The sequence below is a fragment of the Myotis yumanensis genome, unplaced genomic scaffold, assembly GCF_028538775.1.
Source record: "Myotis yumanensis isolate MYYU_CA2020_CCGP unplaced genomic scaffold, mMyoYum1.0.hap1 SCAF_18, whole genome shotgun sequence".
In the NCBI taxonomy this organism is placed as follows: Eukaryota; Metazoa; Chordata; class Mammalia; order Chiroptera; family Vespertilionidae; genus Myotis; species Myotis yumanensis.
Window position 1 is genome coordinate 17,392,635 of NW_027223769.1, and position 16,716 is coordinate 17,409,350.

At 52.8% G+C, this 16,716-nt stretch overlaps 1 protein-coding gene across 1 annotated transcript in view; it reads right to left on the minus strand.

The window, feature by feature from the left end:
* The window catches only part of PLCG2 (phospholipase C gamma 2), a 140,207-nt gene extending 124,237 nt beyond the window's left edge, over positions 1-15,970 (minus strand). The window contains exons 1-2 of the mRNA XM_070398957.1: positions 15,887-15,970; positions 10,152-10,387 (exon numbers count right to left, since the gene is read on the minus strand). Of these exons, the coding sequence (XP_070255058.1) occupies positions 10,152-10,344 (193 nt within the window). The 5' untranslated portion in view covers positions 10,345-10,387; positions 15,887-15,970. The remainder of the gene's footprint in view (positions 1-10,151; positions 10,388-15,886) is intronic.
* Between the last annotated feature and the right edge of the window lie 746 nt (positions 15,971-16,716).

Consider the following 16,716-nt stretch of genomic DNA (forward strand, 5'->3'; position numbering starts at 1 on the left):
AGAGAAAGAGGGGGCAGAGGCAGAGAGGGCATCCAATCCTTTCCCTGAAGCATCCACTGTGGGGCGGGCATAGCCTAGCTGCTGGGGACCCTCCTCGGTGAAAGAACAGATGGGTCCCTGCCTCCCAGAGCCCAGAGTCTGGGACGAGGACCCTGAGGACCTGGCTCCGGGCCAGGCACTGCCAGGGGACAGGAAAGTCGCCACCAGGATTTCTGGCTCCCACTTCACACTGCACAGCACTTACGTCTCTTCCAGGACAAAGCAAGACCCACCACTTTGCTAGTCTGATAGGCGAAAATGCACGCTAAGGTAGAGGAGTGGAGGGGCAGGCGGTGGGAGCGATCTCCTCTCCAAACGGATGCACCAAGGATACCTCCTAACAGCGCCCTCCTCTAGTCAGCCATCCGGGAGAGACCTGACTTACATCACCTATCCAGGAACCTCTAGTTACACACAGTGGGGCACACCTGCATTCCAGAGCCTGGCACTGCTGCAAGGGACAGAGGTTCCTGTGCCCTGCCCTCTGGCTTCTCAGAGCTGGATGTGCCCACACTCCCACTGCCTCTCCTCCCCGCACCACGACCAGATGGAGTTCTGGGCTGGGACACCTACTTCCCCAAAGCCAGACTGAAAGAGACCCGCGTCCCTGCCCCGCAGCCAGGGGTGTGCAGAACTGGACCAGCCATAGCCAACTGGACCTGGACCTGGTCCTCCAAAGGGGAGGCCTGGCTGCTTGGAGTAGAGATTTCAAGGGGATATGGGAGCGAGGCAAGAGGCATAATAGCAAGAACAAACCTTACCTGGTATTCCCCAGGCACCTTTCTAAATGATTTGCCTACGGGAACTCATCGGATCCTCCTAACAACCCTACAAGGTGGGTCCCGTCATTCTTCCCATTTTACAGGTAAGGAAATGGAGGCACGTAGAAGTAAGTCTCTTGTCCAAGATCACACAGCTAATAAGCCACAGAGTCAAATCCAAGCAGGCCGGCTCTGTTTCCCACACTTTACCAGTACCCTGCACTGCCTCTGTCGCCCTATGACCCAAGCCAAGTCCAGTGCAGCCAGGAAGTAAGGTGACGCTTGGAATACACTTAAATTCCTTTACAACCAACTCCAACTTATCCACACATCTGTGGGAAAATGGATACCTCAATGGCCCCGCTCACCCCACTGCCCCCGTCCACTAGGGCTGCTGTAACAATGTACCACAAGTGGGTGGCTTAACAACAGAAATCATTGCTCACAGTTCTGGAGGCTGGAAGTCCAAGCTCGAGGCGTCGGCAGGGTTGGTTCCTTCTGAGGGCGGGGAGGATGTGTTCCGTGCCTCTCTCCAGCGGCTGGTGATGGCTGGCAATCTTTGGTGTTCCTTAGCTCACAGATGCTTCACTCCAATCTTCGCATCTGCCATCACATGGCCTTCGCCCCGTGTGTGTGCGTGTGTGTGTGTGTGTGTGTGTGTGTGTGTGTTCTTATAAGGACACAAGTCATACTGGAATAGGGGGTTCCACCCTACACCAGCATGACCTCCTCTTAACTAATTACATCTGCAATAACCCAATTTCCAAATAAGGCCATTCTGAGGTGCTAGGGGTTAGGGCTTCAATATATGAATTGGGGGGGGGGGTGATTCATATATTGGATTGGAATGGGTGATTCAACCCATTACAGGGGCCCACGAGCCCTGAAGAAGCCAGACTATGTTCTCCAACAGGAGATGCCCTCTAACCTGCCCCCTCACCAAAGCTGACCAGAGAGGACTCTGGCCTCAAAACAGCCAATCCCCGTGCACTGGCTCAAAAGATCTGGCCAATCAGAGGCCTCTCTCAGGAGTCCATCCTTGGGAGGCCGGGAAGCCAAAGCCTTAGCTGTTGGGGCCACACAGAGAGTTAAGGTGGAGAGAGGCTTTGCTGGGAAGGGTCAAGCCATGGCTGCGAGGAAACCTAAGAGGGCAGACGAGGCCAGTCTATGAACAGATGTCACTGCCAGTTGTTCTTGTCTCAGACAGGATGGAAGAGACCTCAGTGCCACCACCTTCCCTTCCCCTGAGGCCCAGGGGTGAGGCTATTCATCTTCCTAGATTCATACAAGACCTCCCAAATCCCTACAATGATCTATTCTTTAGCATCATTGGGGCTCCTGCAGCCACCTCTGCATCCTCCAAAATGAGGGGCTGTGGAAGCACCTGGGAGATGCCCCCCAAACCCATTTCTTATTTTTCCCAGCATCCTCTGTAGCTAGTCACAGGCCAAGTTCTGCTCAATGGAAGGTGGAAACCTCTACCTTCAGGCCTGGCTCATAAAACCCTGCTAAGCCATCTTCTACGCTTCCTCTACCCCCACTTGCTCGCTGGACAGAGGATCCTGACATGGCCTCAGATGCCTTAGGGGTCGGTGATGCCACCAGCCAGCAGAGTCCCCCCCCCCCCCCCCCAATCCCAGTGGATCATGACGAGTGACAGAGTTGGATCGTAGCACTGAGGCATGTGTCACTGCAGTTAGCTTGCCTGGCTAATGCGGAAGCTTTATTCCTGTGCCCGCTGCCTGGAACGCCCCTCCCCAGAGCTTCCCACGGCCTCCTCCTCCCCCCGCCCTTCAAATCTCAACTCAAATGTCACCTTCAGAGGGGCTTTTCTGATGCCTGCCCAATTAAAACAGCGTTCCTCCCTGGTCCTCCTTGTCACGGTGCCGTTCCTTTCCGTCCTGGCATCCATCACAATCCAAAATGAATGAATGAGTAACTTTTCCCATCTTCCCTTGGAGACTGTAAGCTCCTCTAGGGAGCTCACGGTCCTGTTCCCTTCATCCCCAGTGACAAACATAATACCCGACACACACCAAGTCCTCTTTGAGTATTTGCTGAATCAGCAAAGGAGCAAAGTCTAAGATCAAGTACCCGTGGACCAGGACAGCAGACAACCCTGGAAGGACCACAGAGACAGATTCCGCAACCACCCAGCATACCAGTAGGTCTGTCTCAATGTCAGGAATGAACAGTTCTGTGTTCACACCAGCAGGCTCCCACGTGGAGAGCGTATATCCCAGAAGGGGAGCTGGACAATCCACTGGGTGCAGCAAGGAAAATCACTATATAAATGGAAGTTCTACTATTCATCTCACCCTTTCTATAGTGCCATTCCCCTCTATGTTTGATAACGGTGACGATAACGCTGAGGGCCAGGGGGACAAGAGCAGCACATACTTGAGCGCCTGCCTCCAGGGCGCCCGGCCGGCCCTGCTGAAAGCAGTTACATGTATCACTTCATTGAAGCCTCACCAGAGCCAAGGGAGGCAGGTTCTCTCATTATCCTCCTTCTCTAGATGTGGAAATGGAGGCACAAGGAGGTGACATGAACGGTCCAAGGTCACTCCCCAACTAAGTGGGAGGCCTAGCACGGGAGCCCAGCACTCGGGCTCAGGGTCTGTGCTGCCATAGACCATTGCTGCACAGCCAAGACTGACAGATACGTTTGTTTACAGCCCCTGGGACACTGGCTGATCTTACTTCTGATGGATGCGTGAGTAGAGGAGCCTGGGACCGCTTTGTACTTTCACAGAGTAGATTTCTTCTTCTTTTCTTTCTTTTTAGATTTTTTTTTAAAAAAATTTTTATTGATTTCAGAGAGGAAAAGAAAGGGAGAGAGAAATAGAAACATCAATGATGAGAGAGAATCATTGATTGGCTGCCTCCTGCATGCCCCCCACTGGGGATCGAGCTCACAACCTGGGCATGTGTCCTTGACCAGAATCGAACCTGGGACCCTTCAGTCCACAGGCCAACACTCTATCCACTGAGCCAAACCAGCTAGGGCTTAGATTTCTTTTTAGACAGGAGATGCCAGTGAGAAAAAAAAAAATCTGCTTTATACAATTTTGAAGACATTTTGATAAAATAACAACTTTCAAAAATACTCATTTTTTTCACGGATAAGAAGCCCAAGCATGGGTTTCAGAATTGGCTGAGAGGCCTCACGACCCCATTTCACCACCTGGCTCTGCTCCCGCTGGTCCACGCTGCCATGTCCGTGGTCTCCTGGCACCCGTGCCTCCCGCTGACCAGGGCACCTCTGGAGCCTCCCTCCTCTGGCATCGCCAGCGCCCGGCCGAGCGTGTGCCCTGCACGCCGCGGGGACGGCTGCACTGGCCTCCTGTGTGACCAAGTGTGAGCGCTGCGGCTCCCGGGCCCCATCAGCGTGCTTCTCTGTCACACAGAACTGAAAGGTCTCCGAGAGGATGCAGGAGCAGGAGGACGATATGAGACTCTGGAGGCAGACAGAACGAGAGAAACTGTAGCTCTGCCCCTTCCTGATGTGTGGCCTTGGGCATGTCATGTCGCCCAGTCTCCCTGGGACTCAGCTTCCTCAAAGTAAAAGCGGGATGGTCGCTGTCTCGCAGGGTCAGTGTGAGCATCCCTACAGGTGGCTGCTGCTGCTACTACTATTATCACTATCATCATCATCATCATCATCATCATCAGACAGGCAAGCCAAGAGCCCGAGACCAAGGACCCAGAACTGCTCTGGCTTTGAGCATCCCTCATTCGGGGCAGACAGAGAAGTGCCTGTGAAAACTTCAGGAGAAAAGCCTATTCGGTCTAGACAGATGCCATCCAAGCCCTCAGACGTGGCTTATCACCACACCAACCAGACTCCACAAACAGGCGGCACCGAGGTGGCTCCTGGGACACATTCCAGGCCCCACAAACAGACGAGACGCAGGAGGGCCCCGAAGTTCAACTCAGAAAGGCCCCGAGCAGGCGGCTCTGCACGAAGTCTGCTCAGCTGGTCCCCGGGAGGAAAGGAAAACTTCGGGCAGCACTTCCAGAGACTCTCAGGGAGCCACATATACAAAAGTACATAAAATGAACCCATTTCATCTCACCAGTAAGTCAGGAACTATATTATCTCACTCGTCACACACCAAGTGGGTGGCAGAGCAGGGGTTTGAGCCCAGAGTCCAGGTGTGCTCATGGTCGCTGGCCCCCAGGTGGTCACCACCAGTGTCTTCCCTCTCTGGACGGGCATGCGTGCCACTTTCTCTCCACAAGGAAATTCCCCATTCTTCTTTTTTTAAATTCCTCACCTGAGGATATGTTTTTATGAATTTTAAGGAGAGAGGAAGGCAGAGGGAGGGAGAGAAACATCGATCCGTTGCCTCGCGTACACGACCTGACCAGGGATAGAATGGAAATTCCCCGTTCATGAACCTGAGCCGCCACGGTGACCTGAGCGGGCGCAGGTGGCTGGGGCCTCTGAGGCTCAGGCCTGCAGCCCCTGCCCGGACCCCTGGAAACACACCCCGGGGGCCACCAGGAGCCAAGTCCCAAGTGCAGCTCCCCCAGACCATCGGGCGGTCAACCATCCGGCTGAGCCCAGTCCTCCAGCCTTACCACCAAGGCAGCGGACGTGTGAGCAAAGATTCTGGAACCTTCCAGCCCAGAGGAAATACCCATTCGCCACAGCCCGAGCTGCAAAGAATGGAAGAATTAACCAGCCCAAATCTCCGATTCACACAACTCCTCGCTCACATGCAATGGCAGCCACTGAGCCCACTCGGGATGGCCCTCCTGCTGGCCTCCGGGCAAGCCTCTCCCTGGACTCCCCACACAGGCAGCTGCCCCACTGCGAGGCCTCTCCCACTTCCCATCACCGGCCCTGCCTGATGGACAGAGCCGGCCCTCCTCACAGGCACCCTGTGCAGACAGACCCTCACTGTGGCGGCAACACGCAATCCCGCCATAGCTGATGGCTGAGTCTGCTTCCCCTCCAGGGCCGGGACCCCATCCCCCCTCAGCAGAGTCTGGGTCCCAATAGGATAGCAAATATGGGCCAAACTCACCAAACAGCTCCGCCACGACAGGGTCCAGAGAGCAGCCCTATAGACCCAGGGATGCTTTATGGCTCTAAACTAGTCAGCACATGGCCCGGACCGGAGTTTCTCCACCTTGGCACACTGACACTTGGTACTGAAATTCGTTTGTAGTGGGGCTGTCCGTGCATTGTAAGGTGTTTAGCAGCATCCCTGGCTTTGACTCACTCCCTAGATGCGACAAGCACCCTCCCTCTCCATTATCACAATAAAATGTCTACAGACATTTGCCTGGTGGAGAGAACCCCTCACTTCTCTAGACAGCGGGATCTGCGTGTGTCTAGCCCAGGGGTGGGCAAACTTTTTGACTCGAGGGCCACAATGGGTTCTTAAATTGGACCGGAGGGCCGGAACAAAAGCATGGATGGCATGTTTGTGTGAACTAATATAAATTCAAAGTAAACATCATTACATAAAAGGGTACGGTCTTTTTTTTTTTTTAGTTTTATTCATTTCAAACGGGCCAGATCCGGCCCGCGGGCCGTAGTTTGCCCACGGCTGGAGCCTCATCCAGGCCCACACGGAGGGTGCGACACCTGCCAGAAGTCACATGCCACATGCCCCACAACCACACGCATGCTCCCTCATGCCAGCCTGCCCCTTGCAGACCTCACAGTTGCCTGCAGTCCCTGCTAATTAGGGCCCTTGAAGAACACTGCAGCTTGGGGGAGGGGGGTGTCCCCTCAGGGCATCTCACTGACAACAGGAGGCTGAAAACATGGCCCTAAGAGTCCCCATTCCAGGCCCATGGCCTGCTTGCTCATTCCTAAGCTCTTTACCCCAGAATTGGCTTTTCCTGTCTCTTTACAAACACACCAACACAGCCGCCTCACACAGGACCGCCAGAGCATGATCGAAACAAAAACACAAATGCGACCACATCACCCTCTTCTCGAAACCCCTTCAGTGGATCCCACCAGACGTCCAAACACCTGAGCCAGACGGCCACCCGCAGAGCTGGCCGCCACTGGTTACAACTACGGCAAAAGTAACAGCAGCAGCGCCCGAGGGTCCAATGCTCACCCCGTTGAACCCTTCTGGCATATTTCCTCCTTCATTCATTCCCAGCTATCACTGTGTGGAGCGGACGCCTATATTATTCCCATTCTATAGATAAGGGAATTCAATCTCAGAAAACAGATGTAATTTGCCCCCAGGCACACAGCAAAGCTCACCAAACACTGCTGGACTCAGTGGCACAACGTAGGCTCCACAGGAGGTGAGTCTCATCTAATTACTGCTGTGTCTCGGGTACCTAGAACAGGCCTGGCAGAGCAGGCATTCAAAAATGGGAGGGAGGGAGGGAGGGAGGGAGGGGTTGGAAGAAGGTTGCAAATAGTATATGTCAAACCTAGCTAGTTACCATGATCACCTGGGAGTCTATTAACTACAATGCTCAGTCCCAGCCAACCTGGGCAGTGACACCATCCTTAGTCACCCCAGGGAGAAGGGGGAATTGCTTTCAGTTAACTGAGAGGGAAGAACTACCTGGCAATGATATCAGGAGCCAAATCCTGTCTGGTGCCCCTCAGAACGGGCTTCAGGAGAAGGTTCCAGCAGCCTATATATTTGAAAGCCCCCAGGTGTTTCTCATGGTCAGCAGAACCCGTCCACTCAGCGTGGCACACCTGTATTTACTGTCAGTGCCCCTGCAGCCCGCCCCCGCCCTCACCCCTCCCTCCCCCTGCAGCTGCGACAGGTTTCTGAGCCGCCTGAGAGGTTGAGTGTGGCCAAAGCAAACAAAGATGGGAAGCAAGTTGGCTGCTTCCACATACTTTCAAGGCAGGGCTTCGGGCTCTGGGCCAACCGAGGCCTCCTTGGCTCCGAAGCCAGGAGCAACCTTTGGGAAGCTGTTCAATCTCACTCGTGATAAGAGAAATCAAATGAAGAATGACGCCAAGCTACCTGAGTTTACCTGCGACTGGCTCAGTTCAGACCCGCATCACGGTGTGGAGGAAGGCGTGGGGAACAGGTCGGCTCACACCCACATGGGCTGCTGTGGGTGCTGACAAACTCCCAAGTTAAAATACTCTTTAACTCAGAAATCACGCTTACAGGGAGTTGTCCTTTGGATATCCCCATACATGTACAGAACAGAATAATGCACAGATAACCCTCATGCACGGCGGGTGGGAATGTAAAATGGTGCAGCCACTTGGAAAACAGTCTGGCAGTTCCTAAAATAATTAAACACAGACAACACTCCTAGGCATATGCCCAAGCGAAATGAAAGCATACATCCACACCAACACGGGTACATCAGCGCCCATGGCAGCACTGTTCCTAATCGCCAAACAGTAGAAACAACTCAGTGAATGAGTGGATACACAAATTGTGGGAAATCCATTCAATGGGATATTATTCAGCCATAAAAAGGAAAGAGGAGCTGACACATGCCACAAGGTGGACCAACCTTGAAAACATGATGCCGAGTGGGAGGAGCCAGATGCAAAAGGCCACGATTCTAGTGAAAGGAAATGTCCAGGTCAGGGAAATCGAGAGAAGCAGAAAGTAGATGAGTGGTTGGCAGCCGTGGGCAAACTACGGCCCTCGGGCCGGATCCAGCCCGTTTGAAATGAATAAAACTAAAAAAAAAAAAAAAAAGACCATACCCTTTTATGTAATGATGTTTACTTTGAATTTATATTAGTTCACACAAACACTCCATCCATGCTTTTGTTCCGGCCCTCCGGTCCAGTTTAAGAACCCATTGTGGCCCTCGAGTCAAAAAGTTTGCCCACCCCTGGCTTAGAGCAGGGAGAGGACAGGAAATAGAGGGTGATGCCTAATAGGTTCGGGGATTCTTTCTGAGGTGATGAAAATATTCTAAAATTGAGTATGGTGGTGGTTGCACATATCTGTGAATATACTAAAAACCACTGAGTTGTTAATTTTAAATGAATGAATTGTATGGTATGTGAATTGTATGGTATATGAATCATAAAATTAAAAGAAAGGGAAGGGGCAGGGGAAGAGGATGAGGAATAGGAAGGGGAAGAGGAAGAATGCAAATATAGCAAAAGACCAGGAACAGTCTATGTCCCTCTCTAGGGGTTACACTGTTACCTGCAGCCAGAATGCTATGTGGCCCTGAAATAAGGCAGATCAATATGCTGATAACAAACCACCTCCAAGATAATTACTGAATCTAAAACAAAGAAACCACGGTGCAGAAGTGTATGCAGTAGGTACCCACTTGTGTAAAAAGCGTGACACACATTCACAAGCACTGAGTATTTCTGGAAGATAAACAAACTTGATAATGAGTTTGCCTGTGAAGCATGGGATGAGGGATGAGGAAGAGAGACATTTATTTATGAATTTTTTTTTTCCCCCAAGTGTACATTTCAATTTTTCAATTAAAAAGTAGTCAAGCTCTGGCCACTGTTGCTCAGTGGTCAGAGTATCGGCCCATGCCCCAAAGGGTCATGGGTTCGATTCCCGGTCAAGGGCATGTATCTGAGTTATGGGTTACAACCCCAGCCCCAGTCAGGGTGTGTGCTGGAGGCAACCAATCAATGTGTCACTCTCACATCAATATTTCGCTCTCTCTCTCTCTCCTCCGCTCCTCTTTCCAACTGTCTCTAAAGATCCATGGAAAAAATATCCTCAGGTGAGGATTAACATTTTTTTTAAATAGTCAAAAAATGCAAATTAAAGCAAGTCTCTGCAACGGAAACTTGCTTAAGTCTCCTCACTCTGTTCAAAAAAACAAAACAAAAACCAAACAAACAATAAAAACAAAAACAGTCTTAGAAACTTTAGGAACTGAGCCAATTGCCTAATCTAAAGGGGGTGGGGAAGGGAAGACACCTCCACCAGGACCAGAATCTCATCTGAAAGCTGCAGAACATGCTCTGTCCACATGAGCTGAAGTAAAGGCCTCTCACTCTGTGGTTTGCAGTGACATGAAACAGACGTGTATCTGGCTACCAAGCTATGAGTTTCCACAAACTCTGGCCTGTTAGACCCTAAGAGGGCAGAGAACTTAACCATCAACAGGAACCCAATGGCCCTGATGCTGTCCTAACTGAGCACACCCCTGCTCGCCCAGGTGAGCCGTCTGGGTGTCATTTCCAAGTTGGCCTTAGAAGAAACTGGCTGAACTTCCCCCACCTGCTCTAAGCCCATCAGAGACCCAGACAAAGTGGCCACACTTCCATTTTTAGAACAGAAGAAGGTATCAAAACAACTGCAGTGGCAAGTGAAGGCAGGAAGGTGAGGAGCCGCCCAGGCCAGGCCGCAGGGAAGGCAGGCCGCACTGCCCTGCCCAGCAGGTACTCACAGAAGCCCTCGATCTTGTCGGCCGTCTTACTCCAGGCCACCTGCCGCGTCTCCATGATCACCTGGACGGTCCTGCGCTCCGGGGTGGACTTGCGGAAGCTGAACACGGTCATCACGGTGCCCAGCTCCAGGGCTCTCTTGATCTGACTCTTCTCATATTCCGGGAGGGCGTCCACGTTGACCATGGTGGTCATTGTTGGCCACTCCAGGGAGGAGGAGGAGTGAGGAACAGCGAGGCTGGAGGGCAGGACAGAGGAGTGTGAACTGGCTTTAGTTAACCGAGGGGGATTTAGTTAACAGGGCTTGGACTTCCAGAGCCAACTCCTGTCTCATGAGCATGAGTTTTAGGAGAAGATCCTGGTGGCAGCGAATTGCTGGCCGCTCAGACCCACACAGGACACACACAGGTTTAAATGGAAGTGGAGGTGTGGGAGGACACCCCTGACCTCAATGCCCAACCGTCACCCAGGCTTTGAATAACCAAATCGCCCCAGCCTGGCCGGGAGCCCCTCCCTCCCCACACACTTTCATGCTGTAGAATATTTGAATAGCCAAAGCAGCCCAGGCTGGCTCCCAGCCCTCATCCCCAACACCAGCATCCTTTTCTATCCTGCTGAGAAATTTCTAACCATCCCTTTATTTCCTAAATGAAGTTGGAAACAGAAGAAAGAAAACAAACTTCAGAATGTGTCCATGGAGACCTCTGCACGGATATGGGGCCAACAGGGCAGAAAACCTCAGGACCCGGCAGCCTCAAGTTCAAGTGCCGGTGTAGGTTCCTGCTGACTCTGTGGCCCTGGCCAGGCTGTGTGACCCTGCAAGCCTCAGAGGCCTCCTTTCTAAAATGGCACAGTTAGAAAGCTTGGAATGCGATGTCACCAGCAAAGCTCAGCACCCAGCAGGTGACCTTGATCACCACCTATTCCCACCAACAGCCGATGTTTAGGAGAAGATTCTAGTGGCAGCGAATTGTGTGACCAGAGGGACACTAGGGCCCCAAATCTCAGGACCTTCCTTGTCTGGCCTCTCTCACAACCACACCCAATCCAACAGCAAATCCAGAATCCAACCCATCTCGTCCCTTCACCTGTTCTTCCAAGATCTTATACTTGGACTAGAGGCCTGGTGCACAAAATTCATGCATTGGTAGGGTCCCTAGGCCTGACTGGCGATCAGGGCTGATCTGTGGGGTGACTGGCGGGGGCAATCGGGGGCCCCCTACTGGCACCTGCCTTGGCCGCCCTGCCCCCTGCTGCCACCACTGGTCACCTCCCTCTGTGGGGTGACTGTCAGGGTGATGGGGGGGGGCCCCCACTCACACCCGCCTTGGCTGGCCTGGGGCCTGCAGGCTGGGGGCAGCTCCTGCATTGTGCATCTGCCCCCTGGTGGTCAGTGCGCATCATAGCAACCAGTCGTTCTGCTGGTTGATCGATTTGCATATTAGGCTTTTATTATATAGGATTATTCTAAGTACCTACTAACTGGTCTCCCTGCTTCTGCCTGCCTCCTACAGACAACTCACAGACCAGTAGCCAGAAGAATGCTTTCAGAACAGGAGTGAAATTATGTCATTCCTCTGTTCAACCCTGCAGTCCCTCCCTGAGCCCTTGCTCTGCACCCTCAACCCCCAATTCTGCCCCCCAAACGTCCAAAGACACTCTGCCTGCCACTCAGAGGGGACTTGATCTAAGGCTGGCCCTACACCAAGTCACTTAAGCCCCTGGGCCTCATTTCCACACTTGGAAAGAGGAAAATAGATTAAAGGTTCTTGTGAGGATTAAACCGGAGAGTATGTCTTGGCCAAGCATGTCAAACATGCGGACCGCCAGCCACGAGTTTGACATGCTTGGTCTTGGCCCTTAAAACAAGGATGCAAAGTCAGTGCTCCTGGGATTTAGCTATTGCTGAATCTATTGCAATCAATTGTTCTGTGTGCCTTCCTTACCTCCTTCCCTCCCTCCAAATCCCTTTAGGAGCCCACAGTGGTTACTCTGTAGAGAGGCAGGTTGTCAGCCAGGGCTGTCTTGGCCTCTACTCTGGCTCTGACTTACCCAGAGCCTCCTGCCAAGATGCTCAAACTCAGGGCCTCAGTTTCCTCATCTGTAAAATGGAGATAACAGTACCACCCTGAAGGGGTGCTGGAAGGACGAAAGCTACAATATATACGCAGCCCCAGCATTTAGCAGGGCCTCAGACAGTATTTTTTGAGGGGCCTCAGATAATATTAATCAGCCAGTTAGTCAATACCTTGAGTGTCAACTCTACTGCCAAGCACTAAGCTGGAGACTAGTAAGCAAATGAGGGGGGAGTGGAGAGAGGCTACTGGGGAGGGGCCCTGAGTTTAGTCTGGGGTGAGACCAGGAGCTTAGAGGGCTCAGAGAAAGCTTTGGGGTAAAGGGCATCTGAATCTAATTTTTTTAAAAAAATGAAGCAGGAGGGAACAGTGTTTTAGGCAGAGGAACAGGCTTAAGTGAAGGCCCTGCAGCAGGACTAAGAGGGTGTGCCAAGAACTCTGCCAGAAGTGAGCCTCCCACCTCTTCACCCTCTAATCCAGGTCAAAGGGAGAAAACAAGGTGCCCATGGAGACTCTCACCCAATAACTGTTTATTGGCCCTCCCAGGTGCCAGCACCTGCTATACCTGGTTCCTCTCATTTATCTCAATGAGAAATACAGGAAGTGAAAACAAGCCCTAAGGGGTGAAATGATGTGATCAAGGTCATGCAGACAAGGTCATGCACCAGGATTAGAACCCTGGTCTGGATCCCACACCTCTGCTCCTTCAGCACCTGCCTTCTGCAATTCAGAATCCCATGGCAGAATTTGGCCAGACAGAAACTAATGTGGCAGCCCCTGTCCCTCTCTACGGAGAGGTTAAAGGCCTTGTGTAAGGTCACAGAGCTGGAAAGTGGCAGAACCAGGGTTTGCACCTGGTCCCGGCTCCGCAGCTCTTTACCATGCTGACGCTGGAGTTCCCCACTCCCAGGTCTCAAGTTCAACGTGCAGGAGGGCATCCAGGGGAAACACACACCCTGTCACACCTCCAGCTCTGATTAAACCTGCCAGCCGGAGGCACTGGGGCTCTCTATTCTGTCTGACTCTGGCTCTGGGAGGGCCTTGGATTTAACCATCCCGGGATTCTGGTTACTTCCAGCTCAAAAGCCCAGTGGATTGGCTCCACCATAAACAAGTCCTTTGCGCTGCCTCTGGCCAAGAACTGGAAGGACATCCTCATGGCCACAAGATCCTTGGAATCAACCACCAAAATGCAGCCAGCTCCCGACCCAGGCTTCCAGAGCTGGACGGTCAGCAACTAAGGCAAGGAGGTCTCCAAGGCCTTGACCCGGGGGAGGCGCACCTAGCCATCACAGGCAACTTCCATTTTGCTTCTGCTTTCAAAAAAGAAAGAAAGAAAAGAAAGAAAAAGAAAGAAAGAAAGAAAGAAAGAAAGAAAGAAAGAAAGAAAGAGCCTTGAAATCCCTTTTTTGTTCCTGTGTCTCATCTTCCCTGGGTAACTCTGTAAAATGACTTATGGTATAAATACAAACATGGCTGAGGTTCAATAAGAGGTTTCACCATTTCTACTTTTCATGTCCTTCTCTTCAAAATAAACTTCTGGGATCCAAGGAGCCAGCACCAGGAAGCAGGGGAGTTTTCTTCTCTTCTGCACATGTTAGGCCAGTACAGGATGTTATACAAAATCCCAGGAAACAATTCTCTGTTGAAAATCAGCAGTCGCATCCCTGAGAGGTTACCATCCCTTCTACCGCTTCAGGGAAATTGTTGCTGCCCTCACACCCACCCTGCAGCATCAGGACTTACGTTGTCATCGCTTCTCGGCCTTATGGCTAAGATCAAGTGTAGGACTTACGTTGTCACTGGAGACAGGCAGTATCAGCCACTGCAGGTAGGGGGGGCAGATTGGCTCAACTTGATTATTTTAGGACAACCTGCGAGCATCTAGTAAAATATGCATATGCTTTGATCCAATAATCATATATGTGCAGAAAGAAACAAGAACAAGGATGTTCACGGAGGCATCACTTGTAACAGAAAAAGAGAAAGAAAAACAACCCAGGAAACAACGTAACTGCCCATCAATTTGGGGGAGGAGGGAAGGGACTTTAGGTAAGAGTCCTATCAATCAATAATGAAACACACGCCTTAAAGAACACACCATAACTATTAGCGAGAATGAGAGTGATTTATAAGCAGTTTGATCTGGAAAGGTCATGAGAGAGATGAAAAAGAGTTGCAAACCAGTAAGTATACGATAACTACATTTCTAAAAGGCTGTTTGCTTATAAGTCCAGGGAGAGCAGTTACTAAGGGGGGAGTGAAAGAGGGGAGAAAGGATGACAACATTTTATTAATTTAAGTGGTGACATGGTGGATGAGTTTTTCTTCTTTGTGTTTTACTGTTTTCTAAACTAAGAACTGTTTTCCAGTTTTCTCACTGGCCACTTTCCACTGACTCCACCCAGCAAAGGGGCTCTGCATGGGGGTCCCCGCTCTGCCTCTTCCAGAGAAGCCTCAGATGCTCAAGGTGTGGGGGTGGGGGAGACAGCAGCACCATCAGGCAATTTCAGCATCAATGAGGCCTCAGCGGTTATCTCCCTGAGCCAACACACAGGTGGCGCACACACCTTTGTAACAGGGTAAGTGCCTGGGGCTGGCACAGACGCCTTAGGAAGCCCTCCCTGAAGAACTGTAGCTAAGGTAGATGGCCTGAGCCCCACGCAGACACCTTAACCAGAGGGCGAGGAACTAGCCAGGTAAGCTTTCAACAGCTGAGCCCCACTTCTCAACACAGCCCTGGGGTGTAGCCCCGAGTCCAGGGCAAGAAACTGAACTTGCCCAGGACCACACAGCTGGAACTGAAATTCAAATTAAGTTGACTGAAGAGGCCACCTGCTTCCCTTGAGCCACGTCAGCCCCCTCACCCCCACCATACTCTCTCAGCCTCATTCAAGAACGGGGTGCTAAAAGTCCCTCCCCAGCCTCCCCCGAAATCCTGGCGCCAACAACCCTACCCTGCCCCCCCTCCGCCCCCGTCCAAACGGGACCCATCTTTCCCCCAAGTTCTTCCGCTATGGGAGTAATGACCTCTCTGGGATTCCAAAACAGCCAGGAAAACGCACAGACGTACACACATAATGATGCATACGATTGTGGGGTGCAAGAGGGAACCGTGAGTCCCCCACCCCCGCCCCCAAGGCGCTCCTGGTCTCTCTCTCCTGGGGAAGGGCTGCGCCTTCGCGCTATCGCGCCGCCACCCCCCTTCCCTCCCTCCCTCAACCACCTGTGCAATACGGGGAAGTGCCGGCCCGCCTGGCCGCGCGGAGTCGCCGAGCCCCGGGCACTGGAGTGGCCGAAACACGGCCCGACCCACGCAGGACCCTGCGGCCGCCGGAGCCCCTAATGTCAACGCCAGCGCGCTCGGCCGCCCGGGACCGCAAGCCGCGCCGCTTCCTCCGGTTCCCATTCAAAGCCGGGACTGTCCCAGGGCGCAGTGGCACCAGCCCCGCGTGAGGAAGCGTCCGGCGACCGGGCCCGGACCCCTGCCGTCGCCGCCCGGACCTCCGGCACCGCGGGTGGGGACCCAGACACCGCTCCCACCCCTGCCCGCGCCGCTGCGCCCCTGCGCAGGGTCCCCTGGACGCAGCCCTGCAGGAGCGGACCCCTGGGCTCAGATCACCGGGCGCCCACGCGCGCCCCCATCAGGGCTGGCCACCCACCTGGCCGCGCCCCGCCGCGGGTCCCGGCTCCGGGGTCCCGCGCGCAGCCGCCCGCCGCGCTCCGGGCACTCCCTGCCGCTCACGCCCTCCGACGCGGGCGCTGCTACTTCTGCTTTGGCCGCAGCCGCGCGCCACGTGACTCCTCCGGGGCCGGCCCGTCCCCCGCCCCCCCCCCCCCCCCCCCCCCCGCCACCGCGCCCGGCCCGCCCCCCCGCGGCCCGCGGCGGGCCCAGCCCAGTCGGTGGCTCTGAGCACTCCCGCGGCGGACCTGGCAAGACACTCCAGCCGAGGAAGAAACCGAGCCAGCAGGAGTGGAAGCGAAGTCTCTTGTAAGGTAGAGCGAAAATTTCCACATCGAGTAGCATTTATGGAGCGCCTACTGCATACACGTGTTTTGCATACATTTAATAGGCTCCTCATAATTACCGAGAATTGGCTGTTCCTGGCCATAATTTGAAATAGGCTGCGCTCGTGTTTGACCACCTTTTACTACCTGGGACAAGCCACTTAAATACCCTCAGACTCATTTTTCCCACCTGTCAGAGGGGATCAAAATAGTGCTAACCCCAAAAGTTTGTGCTAAGGAATGTAGATTACCAGATGGTTGAGCTTCCATTTTCCCAATGAGGTTTTTTTTATTTTTTTTATGGCTCACTTCATAAACTTCTAAGCATATAGATGGCTTAGTTAAATGCCTAGTTATGGCAGTTGACTCACATAGCTAGCCTATTTCAAGTCACATACTCTGTGTGTATGGTGTAATGTACCTTTTGGAGAAATGTATTGCTTTTTTCATTCTCTGGTTTTGTGAAGCAATGTTACTCAAGCTT